The 25,185-nt window shown below is 50.0% G+C and overlaps 1 protein-coding gene across 4 annotated transcripts in view; it reads left to right on the top strand.

Annotated features, from left to right (window-relative positions):
* The window catches only part of DDX21 (DExD-box helicase 21), a 790,459-nt gene extending 765,969 nt beyond the window's left edge, over positions 1 to 24,490 (top strand). For all 4 annotated transcript variants that reach the window (XM_069610614.1, XM_069610615.1, XM_069610617.1 and 1 more), the window contains one exon: positions 24,133 to 24,490. In XM_069610614.1, the coding sequence (XP_069466715.1) occupies positions 24,133 to 24,318 (186 nt within the window). In that variant the 3' untranslated portion in view covers positions 24,319 to 24,490. The remainder of the gene's footprint in view (positions 1 to 24,132) is intronic.
* The last annotated feature ends 695 nt before the right edge of the window (positions 24,491 to 25,185 follow it).

The following is a 25,185-nucleotide window of genomic DNA, read 5'->3' as shown; positions in this document are numbered from 1 at the left end:
AGCTAGAAATTACAGTATTCGCACAGTGTTGGTTATTAAGTGGTATGGATTCCAGGGTACAGTAATTGCTATATCCCTCACCCAGGCCACTCCTACCTTGGTGGCTTTTACTGGCTTCCCCTGCAGACACTTTCTGGAACTGCTTCTGTCGGAGTCGCCCTTTACCTTGTGCCCCTTAGCCACAGGGCTGCCGGTCAAAGGGCTGCCCTGGCACGGTGAGTTAAGTGCACTGAGGTGGCCAATCGGGGTCCCGGGGCTGGCTGGCAGGTGGGAGGGAAGGGAAAAGCGGAAGAGCTGGTGAGAAAGGGGGTTCGAAGGCTGGTGTGGGGGGGGGGCCTCAAATGGCAAGAAGCGGCTCAAACAGATGCCCATGAGCCTTTTTAAACAAAATTAGCTGACCTGCAGCTCCACACAGCAATGGAGTTAGCCGGGTGCAGCGTGGTGAATACACCAAGCAGAGGCCGATGCAATGGCCACTTAGGATCCGGGGCGGGCTGGGAGGGGGGAAGGAGGGAGGTAAGGGAAATCGAAGAGCAGGGAAGAGGAGGGGTTCAAAGGCTGGGGTGAGGGGGCCTCAGACGGTGAGAAGCGGCTCAGAGGCCCATGAGCCTTTTTAAACAAAATTATCTCACCTACAGCTCCTCACGGCAATGAGGAAGATGGCGTGATTTGCTGTGGCTTCACATTGTGCACGTTGAAGGATCGGTGCCAGCTACTGGAATCGTGGCTGCAGGCTAAGGCCTCGCCCTGGGTGGCACCCAGGAGCATTTTCCCTCGATCAGGAAAATCCGAGGGGGAGCAAGGGCGCGGGTGTTGGCGTCCCGTTATTTTTCTTTCCTCTTGCCCAGGAGGGCCGCCGCACTCTTGGAGGGGAGGCCACGCCCCTCCTTACTTTTCCTCCACATTATCCCCGCAGGGCAGGAAGCCTGTGGGGGAGCAAGGGCGCGGGTGCTTGACCTGCGGTGGTGCACCTGGACTGTGACCTTGAGGCGGCGCAAGAGCGCAGTGCCTCGGCAGTGAAGAGGGAGGCCCCCAGGAACTTATATTCAGCACCAGAGCTCCGCAGCGGTGAAGTCTGCGGCGGGCTAGGGCGCAGTGTTCGGCGCAGGATGCTTGTCCAGGACCCACCAGAGAGAGGAGAAGCAGGAAAAGTGAAGTAAGTGCAGGCGTGTGTACGTCTGAGGGACTGTTTGCACAGGCCTGTTTGCTCGCGCTCTGCAGAGCCTGCTGAGTTTGCAGATTCCATAATGTCCTTACTGAAGAGCTTGAGAACTATGAAAACCTACGGCCCACCAAGGAAACCCGCCCCTGTATCTCCAGTTCTTTCACCCTTCCTCCTGCCTCCACTGTCCCAAGGTGTGCGTCGAGCTTGCTCTTCAAGAGTGGGCATAATTTCAAGCGTAAGGCACAGGTCATAAAGAGGACACGTCCCGAGGCTGAAAAGGGGGCGCCGGCTGAAACCCTCGTTTTGACTGCCCAGAACACTGTCTTAGTATCTGGGGTGAGCGCTCTACTTGTTCCCCCCCCCCCCCCCCGCCCCCTCAAGTATGGACAGAAGGGGGCTGTGGGGCTCAACAGTCACAGGGGAACAGCATGGTCATTGAACTTGGACCAGGGATGGACCATTATCCACCTATCGGGGTAATATTCACGAGGACCAACGCAATGGAGAGGACCGAACCGAAAAGACCCTGATGGCCCAGGCCTTCATAGCACCCAACGGAGGAAGGTTCTGCACACCCTCTGCTGAAGAACTTTGTCTTGTCGCCCCAAGCATTCCTCTGCCCTGGGACGGAGATGCAGGTGCATCATGAGGGTGGCTTTGCAGGTATGGAATAATTAATTAGCTCCCCTCCAGCAAGCTCTACCCCGGAAAGACACATTGCAGTTCTCACCCCGCCATCTACCCCCATAAATGGTGCCGGGTCAGGAAAGACCGCATCCAGCTCGGCTATGGCCTGCTCGAGTGCTGAGGGCAGCCCATCTGTTGATGTCCCTGCTCGCAATTTTTCCTTGTGCAATAGAAGCCCCGTAAGTGTGCAGATGCTTCTAGCGAGTCCACTGGCCAGCCCACCCCTTTCCTTATCTAGATCTAGGGTGCCTAAGCATCAAAAAAACCCTTTGGTTGTGGGGTTGGCTTTTAACCCCCCTTCGGAGGATGTTATGTCACTTGGGGGGTGTAAGTGTAAGCAAGTTCTGTCTGAGCTGGTTGTCATTAGAAACATGCTCGCAGCCCTTATAGCCACTCGGGCAAAGGAGCAGAGGGAGGAGGAGCCCAGCTACACCCAGGCTGCTTGTAAGGTTCTAATTGACATACTTATGGCACATCCTAAGACCCAAGCCCCTTTGAGTCCCGAGTTTATAGCCCCAATATCGTCTAGTCCCAGCCTGATGTCTGGGAAAGTACAACCGGCCCCTGGAAATAATCCCAGTGCAGGGGGCAACAAGAACAGCCAGCACATTGGGGTGGGGGATTATGGGCACAGCCGACCAGGTCCCTATCTCCCCAAAACTGTGGTAAAGAGCCCCAGTGGCTGACAGCTCAGAGGAGGCCCACCTCAGCCCCCTACCCAAGGTCGTAATGGACTAGCATGTGTGTATCTCCATGGGGTACCAAAAATGGAAAGGAACTTGCAGGAGTCTAGGGAAGCTCTTGCTAATAAAAGCCCACACTGGCTAAGGTCTGTGAGAGGATGTTCTTTTGTGACCAGGGGAAAGCTTGGCGGGATGTTGCAGATTGGATGGTTTGGTCCAGAGTTCGGAGGACATTGTGGAATTGACCTTCTGGCACTGGAGACTGGCGAATAGGATCTTGGGACAATGGGGAGGGGAGGGAGGGACCCCTAGGAGTGTCATTTTTACCAGTCCACTACTATATTTAGGCCCTGAGTACCCCGAGGCGGATCCAGAGGTCTTGCCCCCTGTCTGGGGCTAACCTCACTCCCCTGGGTCGCAATCGGACAGGCATTTTTGGGGCAGGGCCCAATCAAGGGGAGTTATATGGAGGGTGATGGGATCTTTTGGTTCACCCTTCTCTTCTCCCTTAAATGACTCTTTGATGTACCACTTTTTGATAAGGTTTATTGATTGTATTTGCTTTTGCATGTTGTTTTGCTATGTGTTTGATGGATTTATATTTAATCCGAATAAACTTGACTGAAAATCCGAGCTGGCTTCTAAGACCTTCGAGGGCGTCTCCCTCGTGGGGGCCCAACATAAGGCCAAGCACTGCGAGTCCGCTTCTGGCGGAGGCGCCGTTACTGTGGGCCCCGCGACGGTCAGGCGTGATAATCATGCCCATCGGCTTCCGTATACAGCCATCACACCAGGTCATCATCCAAGAGGAAGTCTGCTATCACGGTAAAACAGAAGGAGAAGCCTGAGAAGACCAAGCCGGAGAAGAAGGGTGCAGAGATCGACCCACCCTCAGTGGAGAAAGCCAGGGGAGCCAGAGGGTCTGACAAGGTGTTTGAAGGACAAGGCCAAACGGGGCAAGGGATACAGCATTTCTGTGAAGGCCCAGGTGCACCAGGCGAGGTCGTCTTGCTCCCTCGGGTTGGTGGTGGCGGCGTCACTTGTGAAGACTGTAGGGGCAGACCCGCAGGGTGCCCCAGAGACGCCCAGGGTGTCTCTTCCTCCGAAGAGGGAGGCTTCGAGTATGGCCATGGAGCGGACACCGGAGAAGAGGATGACGGACATGAGTCTGAGACCGACACATCTGGACCCAGGAAAAAGTAGTGGGGGGCGTTTAAGTCCTGCAGGGCACAGACCTCTCTTCGGCTGAGAAGGATGACCTCTCCGTCCGTACCATCCAGGAGGGCGATGACGACTACGCCGAAGGCTCTCACTACGACTGGGGTGACAGCGAGGACAACAGGGCTACCATCCACAGAGGCAACGAGGGACCCCAGGACGAGGTCTCACCTAACTTCCTGCTCATCAGCTGCCTAGAGACCTTTCATGGGACATTCTCTCCACCCTCTGCTGTTGGTGATGCATAGTAGGATCCCAACAGCCTCAGCTCTGCCCGCGGTGCCAGTTCCGGCTGCCCAGTTGACACCAGGGGAACCACTGGCCAAGAAGCGGAAGAGGCAACACATGCCTCCATGCCATCCACCGGCTCCCTCCCCGACACCACTTTATCCCACGAGACCAAGTAAGGTTTCTTGTACCATCCTTTTTGTCCCACTCCTGGACGATGTGTGGGATGATGGATTAACCCTTTTGAAGAATTCTGCTATAGCTCTATCGAAGAGGGACCGGCTGGAGAAGTAGTACAGGGTGCCGGATTCTGCACCCAAGTGCTTGCGTGCTCAACCTTCGCTGGACTCTGGTTTCAGCTGCTACAAGGAAGAAGTCGTTGGGCTCGGCATCATCTTCGTCCTCTTCCTCCTCCCCTCCAGACGTTCAGGGTAAGAAGTTTAGTTTGATGGGAGGAAAGTGATCTACTCGGCTGCGACAACAAGGCTGTCAATGCTCTTGCGTTCGTGGCCAAGTACGACCGGGAGTTCTGGTTTAAGCTGGCTCCGCTCTTGGACTTCCTTCCCTAGGGCAAGCTGGCAGAAGCTTTGGAGATTCTTCAAGAAGGCGAGGTGGCCCTGGACACCGCGGACACAGGGTTCTGCCAGATGAGAAATTAAGTCTGTCTTCGTCGTTGTCGTGGTTGGCTCAAGGCCACCAATTTTAGGCAGGAGGCCCAGGCAAGGGTCTTGGACATGCCCATCAAGTTGGAGACTGCACATGCCCTAGTCACCCTACAGCAACGATGGACATCCTTTCGTTCCTCAGGAGGGAAGTCTTTCGGTCATTGAAAGGTTTTGGTGGAGCTCATCATCCTTAGCGCCAGCCCTCCCGTTCCTCGACTCAAGAAGCCAACAGGAGTTGATCTAAGGAGTGGTGGATGTCGTCGGGGACTGCAAGGCAGCCTGTCTACCTCCAAACAGGACTGAACTGTCTGGGACGTCGGACCCCCCCCTCCCCACCTTGCACCCCGGTCAGAGGACTGCTGGCGAATTTCATCGGCGTGTGGGAGACCATCACTGCCGACAGATGGTGGCTGGACGCTCTCACCCACGGACACACCCTGGAGTTTCATCGAAAGTGCCCTGGAATACCTCTGGTGGGTCGGCGGGAAAAACACATCCCTCAGCTGCTGCAGGAGGTTCGGACGATGTTAAAACAAGGGGCGATAGCTTGTTCCACAGCGACTCTCGGGCTCCAGAGTGTACTCGAGGTACTTGTTAGGGCAGTTTTTCTGAAGTCCAAGTAAGGGCTTAGTAAAACCATTCAACTGAGACAGTACAAGACTCCACTCTTAGTATAAGGCTGTACCACCTGAGTACATGGCAGCATAGACCAAGCAGCCAGGCTTATTTTAGGAGGGAGAGAGGGCTGTAGAATCAGTACAAGTTAAATTGTCATACAAAGGATCCAAAGAAACACAAACACTATGTATTGTACAAATAAAGGATTTATTTAAATACAGGTAGACCCAGATAAATCTAGGGCTAAGTACTAAAACACTATATGAAATCACAATATTAAAAACACAACACTATACTTGAAAGTGCACAGGCCCAAGTATATACCTTATTTCAAGTACCTTAAAGTAGTTCTAGGGAAGTCAAAACCTTTTCATACACATTTAGTATAGGTCAAGCCTATTCTTGTGGAGTAAAAACCAATGGTTACTTTTTACAATTACCTTCAGTAATGCAAGGGCAGTAGACCCTTCCAGTTGTATAATTATTTTCGGCACAAATCACTTAATCAGTCAACTGGACAATATACTTTTCATGAATAGTGAAACACTTATTCTAGGTGCAGTAAAAGCCTACAACTACTTTTGTGATAGCACAGTTATACCAGGTGAGTAAAAAATAACGATGTAATATACAGTTACAGGTGCTTTTGAAAACAGGGAACCGAGATTGAGGTAAGCAGTAACTCTTGCTACTTATTTTGGATGGCACACAGCTAACACAAGGTAAGTCAAACCCAGATACTTTGTTTAACCTCACAATGGAGAGGGAAAGTAAAACCCAATGTTACACTTTACTGAATAGTTATTCTAGGTAGGCAATAACCTAATGTAGAGTGATTATGGACAGGCTAGCAGCAAGTCAGGGGAAGCAAGACCCAGTTCGGGGACACTCATACAATTATCGTCAAGGGACTAATCTGCTGAAAGCAACACTTCACTTTTGGGAAGAGGCACACCCTAATCACAGGAGAGTAAAATACCTTCACATCTACTTTCTATTAGACTGGCAAAACAGTGGCTAGGGAAGAAAAGATGTTAACCATACATTTAAGAATAGTGCATCACACATTCAAGATCAGTAAGAACTTTTGTAAGTGTCCACTCTTAGAATTAGTTACCAACCAACTCTTTACAAGTAACTAACTTTGAAACACTTATTTTCTTTTCTAGGCAGAAGTCCCAATCCCTTGACAGTCTTTCCCTTATTCTTAGAGCATGATTGTTCTCAGTGGCAGAAGGTGGGGGGGGGGGCTCACTAGTGACCAATGGGCAGTGTCAGAATAGGTCATTTAGTAGCAAAAGTCAGAGTTCCTTAGGAAACTGGCCAAACCGGTAAGTATTTCACTTTAGAGTTAGAAGAGGGTCCAGGGGCTTTGCAGAAGTCACCCTAGCAGGATTCTAGCAGTGGGACTAGGTGCACTGGACAAGGCACCTCCCAATCACAGAAAACACCACTCAACTACACAGAAACCTAACAGGCTTAAGGTAAGTACATACCTGTTAGGGAGAATTCTCATTCTATGGCTAATTTCCCTCACCTAGTGAGTCCCCCAACAGCTTTGCTGGATTTCTGGAGTTTATTTTTTCCACTTGGTAAGAGTGTGCCTCTTTTTCCCACACTTACCTGTGTTTTGTCATGTGCATTTCTACTTGTGTGATCTTGGGCTCTGGAGCACACCACTCCGTGAGCCCAACATGTGGGTGTTACACAGCACCTTTCAGGGCAGTAACACAGGGTTGTCTCTAAGACTTCCCAATGACTCCTTTTTCTGGGGCTGACTACTGTCCCCCCAAAACAGGTAAAGTTTCCATTAACTTTACATAGTCCAATAACCACAGATCCAGTACACCCCATCTTAAAGGGAGTATTGGAAAGGGTTAATCCTTAGCCCTTTTTATCTGTCCCTCCTGGAGCATTGGTTTGCTCTTTTAACATTTAGACTTGGCTGGTGGCAGTGGTATCTACCCTAACTTTTCTACCGCGATTATACTATATAAACGTGGTATTGTTTTAGGCTATTATATTAGCCTCAAACATAAACCCGCTTGACCAAATACTTTCTTTTGGCTCCGGTCGGGTTTATTCGCCATTTCTTTTTGTTAAAGTCCTTCTTGTGTTTTATTTTGCACGGCAAACCAGGTTTTCCTTCTTTGTTCAGTCTTTTGGCGGGCTTCTGTCAAGAAACCCTCCTCTGGCCGCCTGGGTGTCTAGGTGGGCTGAATATGAGGGAGGGGTGTAGTCGCCCCCTGCACATGGTATCCTAGGAAACCCAAGTCGCACTTTGCCATGATTGGCTGAGGTGGTTGTCTGGGTTGGACAACCCCCCTGCTGCGTGATTGACAGCCAGGCTGTGTGAATGGGGGATTTCCGCATAAAAGGCAGGACTCTTGGGCTGGAAGTCAGTTGCCACTGGAACTACAAGGAACCGAAGAGAAGTGGAGAAGAAGACGGCTGCTGCAACTACCCCGTCCCGGTGAAGCCCTGCTGCAGTCATGAGCTATCTAACCTTCGACGACCAGAAAAGATCCAGTCCGGAGTCGTCTTCCCTTGAGCCTGGTGGGGTCAACCAGCTCATCTTCCACAGCCAGAGGATCCTCTTCGTGGTTGAAATCGCTGCACACTGCTGTAGTGGTCCGGATAGCCATCTGAAGAGCCTCCTGTTTTAAAGGAGCGCAGCTTTTATTTGCCGTCGCTGCTGCTGGCCTCATCCCCGAGTAGTGCTGACCCCTCCAGACATCCTCCTTGTCTCCACGACCGAAGCTCCAGGAACCGTGGGTCCGCAGGAAACTACCAGGAACAACTGTTGTGGCACCAGCTTCTTTCTTGAATAAGGTACTGTTCTACTTTGAGGAACTAGGGTGAATCCCTTTTCTCCTCATCTAAGGCTTGCCCTTGTCTTCTCTCCTTCTTATAACTTTTGCTTCCTCTGTTGACAATATCCAGGTACTCCTGGCAACGTGGAATCTTGAACTGTCTGTGTGATCCTCGACAACAGGAACCCGTTTCCACTTGACACTGGCTCCGGCCTATTGACTTTTGTATTTCTGTCAGCGAGTGTTCTCTGATTCTGTCTGCCTTGACAAAAGTATTGCCTATGATTTTTGCCCCCAACTCTCTCTGGTTAGCCCAGGTGCTAAGTGTGTTTTTGCCCCGGTATCATTTCTTACCACGGATACGCGTTTCTTTAATACGACCGAGCTGTCAAGAAGTGATCGCATATCTATTCCCGGTAACGTCTTTTGTTTCACAACACCGGTCCACCAAAACATAAGGTACTTGCTTTGAGTTATTCTGTGCCAAGAGAATTGTTTGTTTGTGGTGTATTTTACGTCTGGTTTTGAATTTATAGAAGTGTTGTGTTTTACAGATGGTTTAAAAATAAATGTACTTATATTTTTTACCTGAAACCTTGAGTCAGTGTTTGCTCGAGTCACAGTAATTGTGGTCCCTTTGTGTTATCTCTGCTACTGCTCATATACTTTTGAGATAAGCCTGGCTGCTCCACTACTGCTACCACTTGTACATAGTAGTACAGGCTTGTACCAAAGGTGAACTTGTATTACCACTTGTAGTCTTAATTATGTGTAGTGGTCCCTAAGGGCACTGCACAGGATTCTGCCTAACAATACCCAAGCCAACACAGTACGTCAGAATTGAAGAAGCTTTTGCACCAGGAGAACTTCAGGGTCTGCCGCCAAATACCCAGTACCTGGATTCCTTGTCGTGGAGACTGAAAACAAGACCTCAGAATGGACTTTGCAGCAGGGATTGATGAAGAAGGCTCTAGGCAAGGTTTCCCTTGCGGCTGAATGCGTTTGTGTGGTTTTGGCGCCCTTTCAAGGAGCACAGAAGACGACAGAAGATTGAATTCTCGTCGTTACAAAGGTCCAACACTCTGCTGAGGGGACTTTTCAGACTCTGTGTCTCTGGAGATCCACCAGGATGCCCACGAACTTTCTGCGAGATTCGGAATTCGGAAGACCGTGCACCGCACGATGGCTCGAGATCCCAGGATATTGCAACAATGCAAGGTCGCAGCAACGCGTGGGATGGCTCAAAATGCAGTTCTTCTTGAGTGTAGTGGGTCTCACCAGGCTCTGGGTCGGGGTCATCATTTTCCCCAGATCGATTGGAAGGAAGGGCTACAGCAGGCTCCGGTTACACAGGCTTTCCGGTCGCTGGAAATTGTCTCAGCCACTTTTCCTTCATCTTCCTCTTCGGTTTAAGTTCCAGTGGTCGACATATCTTCAGATTCCAGGTTCACAGTATTTATCATGAATTACAGCACAACCTCTGCATTCTCGCCCCGCATTTTACAAGAAACTGGTCTGGTTGTCCACTCAAGACAGCCAGCCCCCACTAGGATTTGTCCCCATTCAAGCAAGGCATAAGACAAAGGGCTGGGGTGTTTTGGACTCCTCCCTCACTTCCTGCTCTCATACAGACTGGAGCCTGTACGGGGAGTCCAGGGGACTCCCGCTGAAGAGACAAATTACACAAAGGAATTACCCGCCCTGGAGGTCAGAGGAAGGAAGAAGAAAGAACAAACTCTAAAAGGGTGAACAAAAGTTCAGGTACCATTTTAGCAAAGATGGCTCGATGCCATTTTGAAACAGATGGCTCCCGCAGTTAGCGTTACCAGAGCTGTGAACAGCTGTGGTAAAACCAAACCATTGTAGTTGATGATAATGAAACCACTGCCACCAGCCATTGAAGATAAGCTTGTCACTAACAGAATTGTTACAGTTTTAATGTGAAAGGGGATAGTGTATCTCCCCAGCACTCCACGTAAGGTGGGTGTGCTGGTTTCACAGAATAAAATATAAAAGGCATCCAACAATCCTTTCTACCCTTGGGAACTGTAGTTCACTCAAGGTTAGCACAAGAAAGTGGAGCCCCTAGGGCAACCCAGCAACAACAGGCAGTTATTGCAAATAAGTTGTTAAAGATTATAACTTTAAGAAGACACTATGTAGAGTCTTAAAAATGACACCCATAAAAAGAGTTAAAGATTATGTGAGTGTGGAAAAAGGTTCCCACTCATTGAGATGTTAATGAAAAATATCCCACTAATAAAGCAAAAAAGTTCTGGGGTTGAACCAGGAAAGGAAGATTTACCAGTTCTGTGAGAATCTTAACAGTACTTCCTTGTGAGAAAGAAGACCGGGGGCTGGAGGCCCATTCTCGATCTACGACGACTCAACAAATACATCAAGTCCCAGAAATTCAGGATGGTCACGCTGCAGTACGTGCTCGGCCAGCTGGAAGAGGGGGGGGGGATTTCCTGTCGTCGTTGGATCTGGAGGACGCGTACTTCCACATCCCCATTCACAAAGGACACTGCAAGTCTCTGCACTTCATCATTCAGGGGAAGCGTTACCAGTTCAAGGTGCTACCCTTCGGACTGAAGTCCACGCCGAGAGTCTTCACAAAGTGCTTGGCGACGGCCCATCTGTGTCTACAAGGGATCCACGTCTACCCTGATCTGGATGACTGGCTCGTCTGGGCCAGGTCAAGAAACGCCGCCATCGAACACAAGACATGGACCGTCTGTCTGCAGGAGGAACTGGGGTTTTCAGTGAACTATGCAAAATCCTGCTTGACTCGTCACAGGATGCGCTATTCCTGGGATCCAGACTCAACACTGTGGCGTGCCTGGCATCACCATCAGAGGACAGGATATCGGCCATCTTGAGCATGTTGCAACGGCGGTTGGCACTGAAGATCACCACAGTGAGGACCATCAAGTCGCTGCTCGGCATGTCGTGCATTTTAGGCAGAATCCTGTGCAGTTCCCTTAGGGAGCACTACAGAAGATTAGGACTACAGGCGAGAGCAATAAATCCCCTTTGGTATCAGTCTGTACCACAAAGATTTAGTTGGTAGCTGTGGCTGAGCAGTCAGACTTACCTCAAGAGGGAGATCAGCAGTATTCAGGGTTTACACAATAGGCCTACAGTACTATGGCACAAGGAAACACTGACCAAAGCTTTGTATTCCAAAGTAGATATATATTTATTTTATATACTTCTAGTAAAACGCATTTATCACAGTCATCAAGCAAGTTAAAGTAAGTCGAAGGAAAACTATACACACTCCACAATTAAATTGTAGACCAAGTGGACCAGAGTGAAAACTGAGCAAAACGGCACAGTGACAACTACACACAAGGGATCCTCTAACAATTCCTCACAGGGGAGGGAAAGCACAAGTTATCTAGAAATAGTATTTTATACACCCTAGCAACACTTCCCATCAGTTTGTGAACCAGTTTAAGCAAGGCAGTGCATCAGTATAAGCAGTACTTAAATGAAAACTGAGCAAAATGGCATTTCCCTAGGTTTAAAAATGGGAAGGAAAGGGTAGTTAAAAGAAATAGGTGCACCAACACAGTTCTCAGTGAGAATCAATCTAAAGAAGGCAGATCTAACAATTGTAGCCAGTCAGTAGGCCTGTGCCAGAGTCGGTGGTACAGTGCAAGGGCCCAGGAGCAAATTGTTCTTGTAGCTGCAGTCAAGTTTTTGGTTAGCAAATTTGAAAAGGTGGATGCAGAAGTTGAAAAGACAATGTTAAGAGAGAGGGGCGGCCAACCCAACAGGTAGGTAAAGGATTTACTGCGAAGAAAGGGCGCCGTGGTGGAACAATGTATCTTTAAATGAACAAGTGGCTCCTGCGGTAGCGGTTGGTCCTGGTATTGCCTGCAGTTCAGTTGATCAAGCATCGGAAGAGAGGCTCTCGTCGTGGAGGAAGGTTCGAGTGACTGCACTACCCAGGGATGAAACCAGCCGCGGTGCTGCCTGACGAATAAAAGGTTCGCTCCTTTAAATCACGGTCCGGGTGGACAGGTGCCTGGCTATCCGGCCTCAGAGTACAGGGTACTGGTGATTCGACCAAGGCAGGTCTGGGAAGGCGATTGGCAAACTGGTTGGCCCCACCAGCTCAAGGGAAAAAGGCTCTTGCAGGTGAAGATCTTCTCTCGTCATGTGGAGAAAAGTGGTGAGACGCTGCAGCAGGGCTTCACTGGTGGTTCAGTCGTTGTAGATGTCTTTGGCTTCTCTCCTCTTTGGCTTCTTAGTTCCGGTGGCAACGTCTTGCCCTTCCAGTCCTCAGGACCCTGCTTTTATGCAAAAAGAGCCCCATTCATACAGCCTAGCTGTCACTCTCACAGTCGAGTGGTCATCTTGGCAGGAGACCCTCTGGCCTATCATGATAGAGTGCGACATGGGTTGCTGAGGCAGCCCTGTCCAGTGGTCCTACTCCCCCTCCCACACAATGGACCCACCCCAGACTCATTGGCGCCGAAAGGAGGGCTTCTCGGTAGAACCCCGCTAAAAGGACGAACAAAGGATCCCCGACCTGGGTTAGGAATTTAGAGAAAGGCACGAGAAAGGTTATTTTAAAGTTCTGGCAAATAAAAGTAAAGTTAATATTAAAATACACCGGCAGTATGTTAGAGGTTGAGAGAAAATATGGTAGCCTCGAACAATGGGAAAATCCCATAGGGAAATATTCGCGATAGAATATTTATAGTAGTAACCACTGCCACCCGCCAGAAACTTTTGAGAGAGGGACTGTATGGTACCCTCTCGAAAATGAACACAAGGGAAAAACTTTCAACCCTTTTCAGTATCTCCATAGTAAGATGGGTTGTACTAGTTTAGTTCATAGGATTTGATTTGACTAGTAAAGTCAATTGGGACTTTACTGTCTCCCAGGGCATGCAGTCAGTCCCAGGGTATGGAGTCTGTTTGGGGGTCGCTACGACACCCCTGTGTCACTGCACTGAGGGTGCTGTGTAACACATGTGAATAAAATGGTTCCTATGGGGTTGAGAAAATCCCATAGGCATTGGACACACATAGCAAAAATGTCTAAGAGTGGGAAAAAGAGTCTCACTCTTAGCAGGTAAAAAGAAACAAACCCTTCAAATCCAGCAAAGCTGCTGGGGGACTCTATAGGTAAGGGAAATTATCCATAGAATGAGAATTCTCCCTAACGGTGCATATACTTGGTTCGGCTCTGCAGTTTGCGGATGCGACCCCTGCAGGAGTTCCTCGATGGCCGGTGGGACCTGGTGTTGGGAGGCTTCCAGGACGGGATCACCCTCGACGAGGAGTTCTGACGGGCGATCAGATGGTGGGGCGTAAGCTCCAATATCGCCAGTGGCACTGATTTCCAGAACCCCAGTTCCAGCAGACGGTCGCGTCTCTGGAGGGTTGTGGTGCCCACACCGGATGTCTTCACGCCAGGGGCCTATGGCTGCCGGAAGAGCAGAATCTACACATAAGTGCGTTGGAGCTACAGGTAGTGTTCTGGGCCCTCAAGTCTTTCCTGCTGTCTCTCAAGGTCAAGGTGGTGATGGTCTTCACCGACGATAACACCACTATGTTCTACATACGGAACAAGAGGGGCACCCGCTCCCTGCCGCTCTCCAGGGAGGCGCAGGAGTTGTGGCACTGGGTGGTCACCCAGAGGATGTTCCTCATTCCGTTCCACCTGACGGGCGTACAGTACACTGTCGCCGATTCCCTCAGCAGGGAACTCTGCTCGTGCCACGAGTGGGAACTTTGACGGTGTTGGGGAGAATTCTCCAAAATATGCTGATTCCGCTCTACCCAATAGACCCCCAGCACTTTTGCTGGACTCTAGGTTTTTTTTATTTACTTCTTTTTATTGTTATACAACATGCAATACAACAACCTAACTATCCCCTCTCCACTCCCCCCACATCCCCTCCCGTCTTCCACCAGAGCAGCGGTGTTCCCTCGTGTCCTTCCCTCTGCCCGCAGAAAAATCAACCATGAAGATCCAACAGGTTCAGCCTTTGCGGGCATCACTGCTCCCTGAATTCTCATTTTAGTTAAGTCTGAGTTTCTCCCCATTCCGCTGCAAAGTTCTCAAGATTATTATTGACCGCGTATGTGGCACATTCCATAGCTACCAAATCCCACATTCTCCTCAGCCATTCCTGCTCTGTTGGGATCGTGGGCCCCTTCCATATCTGAGCGATGAGGGACATCGCTGCCAACATAAACATAACCTTGGCCTTGGCTTGTCCCTTCCCCTCCCACTCCCTCTTCCTGACCTTAGTCTCCCCTTTAGGATAATCTGGGGGTCCTGCCCCTCCCCAAAAGCCTGTTCCTGTGCTTGTATGTCGTCGCTCCAGAAAGGCCTAATTTTGGGGCATTCCAACCATATGTGGATTGCTGTCCCCTCCTCCCAACATCCCCTCCAACACTCATTGGGCGTTGCTGGGTATATTGCATGCTGACGGGCAGGGGTGTAGTGCCACCAACAGATATACTTGTACCAGTCCTCTTGTAATTGCGCCGCCCTTGCCCACTTCGGTATCCCCATCCACAGCCTTTCCCAGTCCTCTCTCTCCATTCTCGTCCCCAGTATCTGTTCCCATCTGCTCATGTAAGCCCAGTTCGCCTTTGGGGCTGCGTTTCCATGGAGTTTATAGAGATATGAAATTAGCACTCTGGACCCCTCGTGCGTTAGGGGTAACCGTTTGATCTCCATGGTCATCACCCAATGTCTAATCTGAGAATACCTATGCCTTTCCCCTTCCCCTAAATCAAAGTCCTGCTTGCACTCTTGAAACGTTTTCACATTCTGTCCTCGAACATATCCCTAATTACTCTACATCCCCCTTACCCCCATTTCCTGAATGCCCCTTTTTCCAACCCTGGGGTGAAATCCCTGTTTAGTATCTGAGTAAATGGGGAGAGGTACGTTGTGATCCCAAGTTTCCTCACCAACCCGTCACAGATGTCCACCAGACCCTTTCTTATAGTGCTCAGATATAGATGTGATGGCCTCTGGTGGTGTGGGGGCCGGAGAACCTCGCCCAAATGATGCCGGGCCACTGCTCTATCCATTTGGACCCACTGTTTCCTATAATCTTCTGGAAACCACTCCATCACTCAACTGTGCTGCCTCATAGTACCGATGAAAATCCGGTAGCCCAGGGCCCCGTCCCTCCTTGAGGCCGACAATAAGCGTCTGGCCAGTCGTGGTCTCTTGCCCTCCGAAATTAATTCCTTTGCTGCTGTATCTAGTTCCCTAAAGAAGCCTGAGGGGACCGGTAGCGGGATGGCCTGAAAGAGGTAAAGCAGCTGGGGCAGGTCAACCATTTTAAGCGCCACCCCCCTCCCCAACCAGGATATTCTGAGGGCGCTCCACTTTCAGAGGTCTCTTTTAATTGCTTTCATCATGGGGATGTAGTTCGCCGCGTACCACCCTGCCAGGGCAGGGGTAATTTTCACCCCCAGATCTTATTCCCGCAGGGCTCCACTTAAAGGCATATCCCTTTAGTTCTGCAGCTTCCCTGGCTTCTAGAGACCAGTTCATGAGTTCTGACTTCTGCCAGTTGACACGTAAGCCTGACACCTCCCCGAACTTGGACAGGAGGCCCATGCTCTCCTTGATGGACCCACTTGGATTGGCAGGGTGAGGAGCATATCATTGGCGAAAGCCGCCACCTTGTGCTGACCTCCTCCAAATGGTATGCCCCGAATGTCCTCCGCCTCCCGTATCGCCTGCAGTTAGGGGCTCCAGATAAATTGCGTAGAGCAGGGGGAGAGTGGGCATCCCTGCTTGTTACCCCGCCTTAAGCTAAATGGGTTTGATGTTGTCCCATTGACCAGGATGCGTATGGAAGGGCTTTGATAGTTAGCCAGAACCATTTTGATGTATTCCTCGCCTAATCCCATCCTCGCCATGACTTGGAACAGAAATGACCACTCCACCCGGTCGAATGCCTTTTCTGCGTCTAAAGCTAGGAGGACCACTGGAGTGGCAGTTTTCTGTGTTTTTTCTACGAGGTGGGCCCACACGCCTGATGTTGTCGGACATCTGTCTCCCCAACACAAACCCTGTCTAATCCGGGTTGATCAGCGCTGGGAGGTGCCCCTCAAGCCGCTTCGCCAATATTTTGGTGTACAGTTTAGCATCTGTATTAATAAGCGTGATAGGCCTATAGGAAGTACATTCTTCCGGGTCTTTTCCTGCCTTATGGATGAGTATTATTTTGGCTTCCTCCATTGTCGGAGTGACTTGACCGGTTGCTTTGAATTAAACAACTGAGTAAGATGCAGAGTCAAAATTTGGGAGAAGGCCTTGTAAAACTATGCTGGATAGCCATCCGACCCCAGGGCCTTATTGCAGGGCAGTGACGCTATAATGACCCTCACCTCGTCTTCTGTGAATATCTGACCCAATTCCTCCCTGACAGCTCGGGAAAGGCTGAGGAGGGGCAAGGCCTCAAAGTCCCGCTGTGGCAGGGGGGGGGGGGGATCCTGCGAGAAGTGTAATGTTACGTAAAATCTAGCTAAGCGTTCCTTTATTTCCTCGGTTCGGATGAGTCTGATCCCTCCCTCGTCCTTCATGGCCATGATCACATTCTGTTCCCTAGCCCCCCTCAGGAGTCGCGCCAAAAGAGTCAGCCTCGTTAGCCTTCGTGTAGTACTTTTGCCTAACCATGAGCATAGCCCCTTCTGCTTTTTTTTTATTCTCGGAACCCCCAACTGGCCCTCGGCTAGCCTATATGCCTTAAATGCTGCATTTGCTTATTTCTTTCAGCTTTCAGGGTGATAAATTCACCCCTCAGTGTAGCCTTGAAGGCGTCCCATCTCGTGCCTAGACTTGTCTGTGCTGTTCCTCTCTAAGAATACCCTGATTTTGTCCCTGATTTCTTCCCCAACCACCTGGTCCACTTCCATACCCCTGGACTTCGCCTCCGCAGGCCCATCCTCATCTGCACCATTTATGATCGGCTATGCCAAGGGACCTGCCTCAACTGTCTCCACCCTGCCCACCAGAGTTGCCGACACCCAGATATAATCAATTCTAGATTGGGTCCCGTCAACCCCGGAAAGGAATGTGTGGCCCTTTTCCCTGCCCCGCAGAGCCCTCCACACATCCCTCAAACTTGCCCCCTCCACCTATTCCCGGAGTTGGGGTGAGACCACCGCACCTTCTCCTACGCCTTTGTGTGCCATCCGATCCATTCTATCCCATGCCAGATTGAGGTCCTCATCCGAATAACTTGCCCCTTGCAAAATTCTCCAGGACTCCCAAGGTCTCGCGCAAGAAATGGGCTTGTCCCGTATTCGGGGCATACACTGAGGCTATAGTATTGGGCATACCCACATGCTCCCCTCTTTCCATAATGTACCTGCCATTCTTATCCCTGATGATGTCTTGCATTCTGAAGTTGATACCCCTCCTAAAGGCCAGAGCCACCCCCCCTCTTTCGTGGGACCCAACGTAAAGTATACCTGCGTAAAGCCCCTCAGTCGCATGCGACCCTGGTCCTTTCTCAGTAGGTGGGTCTCTTGTAGAGCGAGAACATCCGGGGCGTGTGTCTTTGTAAATGTTTCTAATTTAGCCCATTTGAGGGGGGTATTGAGCCCCCTCACATTATGCGTTAGCCACCTGGACCCAGAGGAAAATCCTGGCTAGTCCCTGCTTCTTGCACCCTCATCCCCCTCCCAGGACCTCCTTCAAGGCGTGACTTGACCTCCGCTGCCGCGCTCAATCCTCTAGCCACCCCCTCTGTTGTGATTCTGTACCCCCTACGGGCCCTTCTTGCCCAGTCACTCTGGTCCTTCCCTCACATCCCTCTCCCGCCCCCTGGTCCCCAACTTGGGAGTGCCCCTGCCCCCCCCCCCTCAGCCCCGCACCCCCATCTGCCCTTTTCCCTTTTTCCACACCCCTCTGACATGTCAGTCCTTACTTGTTCCAACATGTTTTCTACTCCTCCCTCCTGGGCCCTATATTTTGCCCTTTACCCACCACCCCCATCAGAATATCTTCCCGGGCTTAGGTCAGCTGATTCATCTCGATCAGCTCCCCACTTCTTTTGCTGCCCCTCGGTCACCCTGCCCCCCCACCCCCAGGGGGCCCCTCAGTTTGGCTCTCCTCCTGTTTTTCTCATAGTCGACCATTCCCAGGGTTTAGCCCTTTCCCTTTGCCCTGAGGGGGCAGAGGCCTCACTTTCTGGGGCCTCCCTTTCGACTTTGAGCTCCAAGTGCATTACATTTGCCGCTTCCTGGAGCGTGGTTGCCCACCTCTTGAACCCCCTCCCACTCGGAACAGTAAACAGAAGGGGAAAGTCCATTTGTATTTATCCCTTTCCTGGTTGGCTCCCTCAAAACCGGGCCCATGTTCCTTCTTTTCTCCAGCGTGCTGTTCGCAAGGTCCTGAAACAAGGAAATCTCTTGCCCCTTAGAGTACCGGTTCGTGCTGCCTGGCCGCACATAACACCGCCTCCTTCTGTCCATATCTGGTCAATGCAGCCAGGACATCACGCGGCCTGGCATTGGGCCCCTGGAGGGTAGACCAACTCTGTGCACTCTGTCCAGTTCTATCATTTCTGGACCCCCCTCTCCCAAGAGGTCTGCGAAGATACTCTGGGTTTCCCCCTTCAATTCCCGGTCTGACACCGGTTCTGGTAAAAAATGTTATCCTGATGTTGACCCTTCGATTTCTATTTTCGAGGTACTCCACTTGGGCTTCTAGGTTCTGCGTCGCAATGTCCAGCGATCAATCGCCTCACTGTTTGCTGTTGTCCTCTTCAGTTTCCTGCAGTCCTCTTTCCAGCAGGTCTTTTCTTTCCCCTAACTGAGCCATTTCTTGTCTCATCCCTCCTAGCGCCACATTTAAATCAGATCGCATCAGCTGGAATTGGTTGTGAAAAGTTTTGGCTAAGGTCTCTCGGGGCCTGCATTTCCCCTCTGAGGTCCCATCTCGTCATTTGTGGCGAGTCCTCATCCCCTTCCAGCTCCTGCCGCTCTTTCGGCTGGCCATTGCCACTTCTGTTAGACTCCCTAGCATCCATTGCTGGCCCCAGTGTGGGGAGAGCTCCTTGGGGGTCCCCTGTACGCTGACCAGCCTTGCCGTTTTCCCCTTGGCCTTAGAGCTAATCTATATTCGTGGCGATACTCTTCAATACTGTTCTTCCTCTACTGTCCACTGTTTGATGCTATCGGGCTGCTGCGCGCCCACCCCCCCCAGTTGGTGGGTGCTATTGGTCCTGTTGCCCCTCCCTCCCCGCTTATTGCCTCTGGGGAGTGTCCCCTTCAAGGTGCCCTTTGCCAGATGATTTCCTCAGGGTGCTGGCCTTGGCCGGCTAGACCCTGCTGCCTGTTCGGCTCCCTTTATGGCTCTGGGTGATTAATCCGACAGCCCCACCCGAGGCACTCCCAGGTCCAGTCCTACTGTCCACCATTGATGGTGAGGGGGTGTGGGGCGGGGGGGGGGGTCACGATCCTCGCCGATCACAGCGCTTTCTCTGGGGGTAATGGGCACTACTGGATCTGTGCTGCTGCCTCTGGGTACTACCTTAATTCCTGGGCACAGTGACACCATTGGGGGGGACAGCTTTCCTGTATGGGCCCCACCCAGATGCCGCAGGCGCCTCACTAAGTACCAGCAAGTCCTGGCCCCTGTCAAGCCCCTCCACACTTCTGACCACAAGGGAAGTACTGTGCTGCTCGGCGGTGTCGCCTTGAGATGTCCGTTGAGGCCAACGCTCTTTCTGCACTCTGGCCCCTCTACGCTGAGCACTGCCCTGATGTACTGCTCCACTGAGACCTGCTTCTCCACTGTTTGGGGGGGGGGTGTGTTTGAGGGTGCTGCAATGTACTCCTGATAGGGGCCTTCCCTTCCTCACTCTACTGTCCCCGGGGTGGTGCCAACACTTCTTTCCCCACTTCAACCACGTTGCTCCATACCCGCACTGGATCCCGGGGGCTCCTCCGATCCTGGCCGCCTCCTGCTTCGCTGCTTACCCCTGCTGCTGTAGACCCCTGTCCTCGGGAGGGGGGGGTGGATCTCCTTACCCGGAGCCAGCTGCTAGGTCAATATGCTCTCCCCAGCTACTGGGGTTTGCCGGGCCAATCCACCTGAATAGGCCTCCTAGTACGCCATAATTCTCGCGGATGCCCGGGGATCCCGGTGGCGCCGCGTCAGGCACTTGCAGTGTCCAACTGGGGCAGGTGTCCTGCGCCGAGTCGGAAGCCCTCCTTCTGGCCTCTGCTGTGTCTGCCCAACTGCTCTCTTCCCCCTGCCGATGGAGCTTCATTCCTGCTGGATCTCCCCTTTGTGCCTGGTCTCCCACGCCGCACACAGGTCCGGCAGTCCCCCCACAGCTGCAAGCTCCTCACCTCTCCCCCACCCATTGGCCCGGTACGCTGCAGCAGAACTCCGTTCGGGCACCTCTGTTCTTCCCATCTGCGCCTCGATTCCTCCACTACGTTCAGGCGTTCAGCTGCTCTGGCCACTTTCTGGGGGGCCCCCGTCCAAGCCCAAGGGGCCCTCCCACGGTGCACAGCACTCTCGCCCGAAGTCTCCTCACTCAGTCACCGTGCCCCGATCCAGAGGCTGCGCCTCTTTCTTCGCAGGGCCTCAAATCTACCCGCTGCCTTCACGGGGCACTTTCGTACCCCTGCTGTGCTCGCCTGGATCGCTGTGATCCGGTTCTGCCCTACTTCACATGGGGGGTGGGGGGAAACCTCCGGAAGAAATGCCTCCGAGCCCGGGAGCAGCCGTCGGCGCGTCTACTCGGTGCTGGCGACCATCTTGGAATCCGGCTTATTAATTTTTAACCTGGAGAGTGAGAGACCTTTTTCCCCACTCATGTATTTTTCTGTGATTTGAAGTCTGTTTCTTTTGGTTTTTGAAGTCTGTCAAACTCCATAGGCATCTTTTTACATTGTGGCACACAGCACCTTCAGTGCAGTGGCACACGGTAGTCTTTTAAATAGCTTCTCTTGGATAAACTACTGTTTCCAAGGGCAGTGAAGTGAAATTGACTTTACTTACATTTGTAACTTATATTGCTTCCTTCTGAAGAAGGCTTATTCTAACTGATAAATTAATAATTGTTTGTTCAAGAAACCTTGCGTGTAAGTTTATTTGAATACTTGTAACTGTAAATCTCTAACTCCACTACAGCTCACATTGACCCCTCTTGAGATAAGCATGGCTGCTCAACACACTACCCAAACTGTGTAGTAAAAGCTGATACCAAAGATTGGGTTTCCTGTACCTGTGGTCAGAGTTTGTAGTGTTCTCAAATTTCGCATAACAAGGGCCATATTTGCCAAATGGGCACCCATGGTTTCATACTGGGGCTGCGAATGCAGCCCGCGGTAGAAACACACAATGGTAGTAAAAAGTAAATCTCTGCCACCAGCCATTAATTGTAGAAAGGATAACATAAAAATGTTACATGAGAAACTAGACAAAAGGGGATACTAAGTAACCCATCCAGTACCCTATTGTAAGATAGTGTGTTCTGGGTCTAGAAAGTTACAAATTGTAAGTAAAGTCAATTTCACTTTACTGCTCTTGGAAACAGTAGTTTTACCAAGAGAAGGTATTTAAAACTTTTGGAAATCTAGGGGACTTCCCTGTGCCACTGCACTGAAGGTGCTGTGTGACGCAATGTAAAGATGATGCCTATGGAGTTTGTCAGACTCCAAAGTCAAAAGAAACAGAGAATAAATCACATTAAAATGACATGAGGGATAAAAAGTCCTTAAATCCAGCAAAAAGAGCTGGTGGTCTCGAAGGTAGAAGGGAATTGGCACGTTTCTGATAATGCTCCCTAATGGAACTGAATTCTCGCTTTCTCTCAAGGAGTACTAAAGGGAGAGAAAGAGAGACCGAGGGACCGACAGACACAGAGGCACCCACGCGATCAGGGCTGCAAACAATGCCATGCATATTTGGTACCCAGTATTGATAAACCTCTCTGGCCCGAGACTGATGCTGGAAAACCCTTCTCAAAGTTGAGAAATCGTTGAGCGGAATGACTAATTCATCACAGCCTGAACATGCAGATTTCCTTAATGTGGTCTTCTCTTTAGATTTCTATATAGCAAGGAGGTGCACACCAACAATAAATGGAATTATTGACGATGCACGTTTTATTCATTTGTTAAGCGCACCAGACTCAAAGTATAAGGGCGCAGCAATATGGAAATGCAAAGCTTACAAGGTTTCAACATGAGCACAGGATACAATATTTACATGCTTACAAGATGTACACAAAATACAAAAATAGTGGCAGCGAATAAACATGGCCTAAATAATTACAGAAACACTAAGCACTAAACACTGTACAGAAATATATATTACAAAAGTAAAGGTCCTTCATGTATCACTTAGGCTCACAAGTAGACTAGATAGCACACAGGAAGACTAGGAAGCACCCTGTCTTTGAAAGTGGCACCACACTGTTAATGCAAGGTAAGAGGTCTTTTCAGAGAAAGGGTGGTTCACGACAGGTGCAGCGAGCTAGGGGTCAGTGGCGATGATATATTTTATAACATTTTTCCTAAAATGTAGCTAAGGTTGGTCAACTCTCAGATCTTGAGGCAGTGAGTTCCAGAATTTAGCGGCCTTTACGGTAAAGCTGTTCCCGCCGATGGTGGTAAGCTTGTATTTAGGTATGGTCAGACAGTTAGCATTCACAGTTCTGGTAGGTCTGAGAGAGGTTCTTCTCTGGAGTTTATCAATAAGGTAGCTGGGGGCTGCGTTAAGGGCTTTGTAGGTCAAGGAGAGGGTTTTTAGTTGTATTTTATTAGATGTCGATAACCATTTATGCTGGCGTCTCACAGAGGAGATGTGGTTTTTTTATTTATACCTAAGGCTGCTCTTAGGGCATTGTTCTGTAGTGTTTTGAGCTTTTGGATAGTGGATTTATTTGTGCGCTGTATAGGGCATTACAGTAGTCAATTCTGGCGAGTATTAAGGCTCTGGCCAGGATCAGGCAACTATTGTCGGAGAGGAAGGGCTTACCAGCTCTGAGTAGCTTGCAAGTGTAAGCAGTAGAAGAGGTAAGGGATTTAATCTGTTTATCAAAGGATAATGTGGAATCCAAGTAGAATCCAAGGGTTTTTACATCTTTTGAGACTTTAATGGTGTTCCCATCAATATTAAGAGGAAAATTCTTGGCCTAGTTTTTTGATGTTGGCCTGAGAACCCAGAATTATGAGCTCAGTCTTATCATCGTTCAGGCATAGGCCGTGAGTAGCCATCCATGTTTGGATGATAAGGTAAACGTTGTTCACTAATCCAGTGTCCGTAATGTAATCCCCAAAAAGCGGGAGGAGAATCTGAGTATCATCTGCATAATTGGTGTAGATACCCAGATGGTCCAGATCATCAAGCAGTTGCTTAGTGAAGATATTGTAAAGGGTAGGTGAAACGCAGGAGCCTTGAGGGACACCACATCGGATAGGTGTTGGGTCAGTGGCAGCCGACGGGGAGAAGACTCTCATGGTTCTCTCACTCAGTAATGACTCAATCAATTTGATGGCTTCAGAGGAGAAATGGGCCGCAGAATCAAGGTGTCGACATAGGACCTTATGATTGACCAGATCAAATGCGGCAGAGAGGTCAAGTAGGAGCAGGAGTACTGTCCTCCCTTTGTCTCTCTGCTCGTCTATTTGGGACTTTAGGTCAATCAAGGCTGTCTCTGATATAAGCAGTTTTATCCAATATTTTGAGTAGAAATGGGACTGTAGTGATAGGCCGGTAATTAGTGGGGATAAGAGGATCTAATGACTGTTTCTTGAGGAGGGGGGGAGCACCCATGATTGTTTAAGTTTGGCAGGGATGTTTGTTTCTTTGGTATTCCTAATCCTCAAGACACTAATTTAAAAATGCAAATATAGAATTGCTCCCTCTTCCAGTTCTACTTGATAATAAATTTGACCTTTGTAAGGAAAATGCATGTTTGGGAAGTTGCCCAAATGTGAAGTTTGTCATTAACTAAATCGCTTGCTGTTTATGTTCAATGTTTCATGAGTTAGCAGTTTAATGCCTGCATTTATGCATTTTGTTTTTACAGGAAAGCTGGAAAGACACTAGGCGCTGGCAGTTAACTGTTGCAACAGATTTACCAGAATTAGAAGAACGTGAAAGAAGATTTTCTGATTTCAGTGGTCGAAGACAAGGTGGTGGCTTTCACGGGAAGAACCAATTCAGAAATAAAAACCGAGGCCAGAAGAGGAGCTTTGAAAGTGCTTTTCGCTAACTTAGAGGTTGTCTTATGCAAATGAGGCTGCCCATTTTATGGACCGAAAAATCTGCTAAATACTTTTTTACCACCTGCTGCATGTACTGTTCAAAGTAATTTTTGGTTTTCAAGAGATTACTATGGATGGTTACTTTCAAAGCCTACCTAATAAATGGAAAGTGTTTAAGTATGTCATTTATTTTTTATGTGGATGTATACTAATTATTAACCCTTACCTGTGGCGTCACCAATGTATGTGTATATATAAAGTACTTTGCAGTACTAATGGATTCCTTCCTCCCGCAGATCTCTCATCTGCATCCCAGCACAGCTGTTCTCCGCTAACTTTTCCGCCACCAGCGGGTGCAGTGTATCTCTGCATCTACTCCATCTGATGCCTCTACGCAACCCGTTCGGATTTGACATCTGGGCTAGTATATGTAGCAGTGCTGTGCCCCATGACATTGATTCTTTTTTTCCGCACTCTGTTTGCTTATCGGGAATGCACTCATCGGGCTAAATATTTTTCTCTGATGCAAATCTTATTCCATTAAACGCCTCAGGATTTAATCTGTGGGGTTGACAGATGTCTGTTTTGGATTGGCACTGGATCACCACAACACGCAGGACTGTCAGTCCATGTACTTGAATGGCCCTTTGGGAGAGGACAGCAAGGATATTCACCTTTGTCCGCCAGGCGAAGGGTGAGGCTCTGCAATCTTGGCCAAGGTGTCTGCCTGAAAATGCAAGACTTTTTCACCAAGGCACCAGCCTCGGCGACTGTGGCAAGGAAGCAGCACGCCAAATGCTGCAGTCATGGCTGGACACAGCAGACTGTGTGGGTGGGGCCTGGTTGAAGTCTTCAGGGTTTGCTGCCAGCCTTCA

The sequence above is a fragment of the Ambystoma mexicanum genome, chromosome 8 (assembly GCF_040938575.1).
Source record: "Ambystoma mexicanum isolate Mex_15411 chromosome 8, UKY_AmexF1_1, whole genome shotgun sequence".
Taxonomy (NCBI): Eukaryota; Metazoa; Chordata; class Amphibia; order Caudata; family Ambystomatidae; genus Ambystoma; species Ambystoma mexicanum.
The sequence above is the reverse complement of the archived record's forward strand: the minus strand, read 5'-3'. Positions and strand labels throughout refer to the sequence as shown.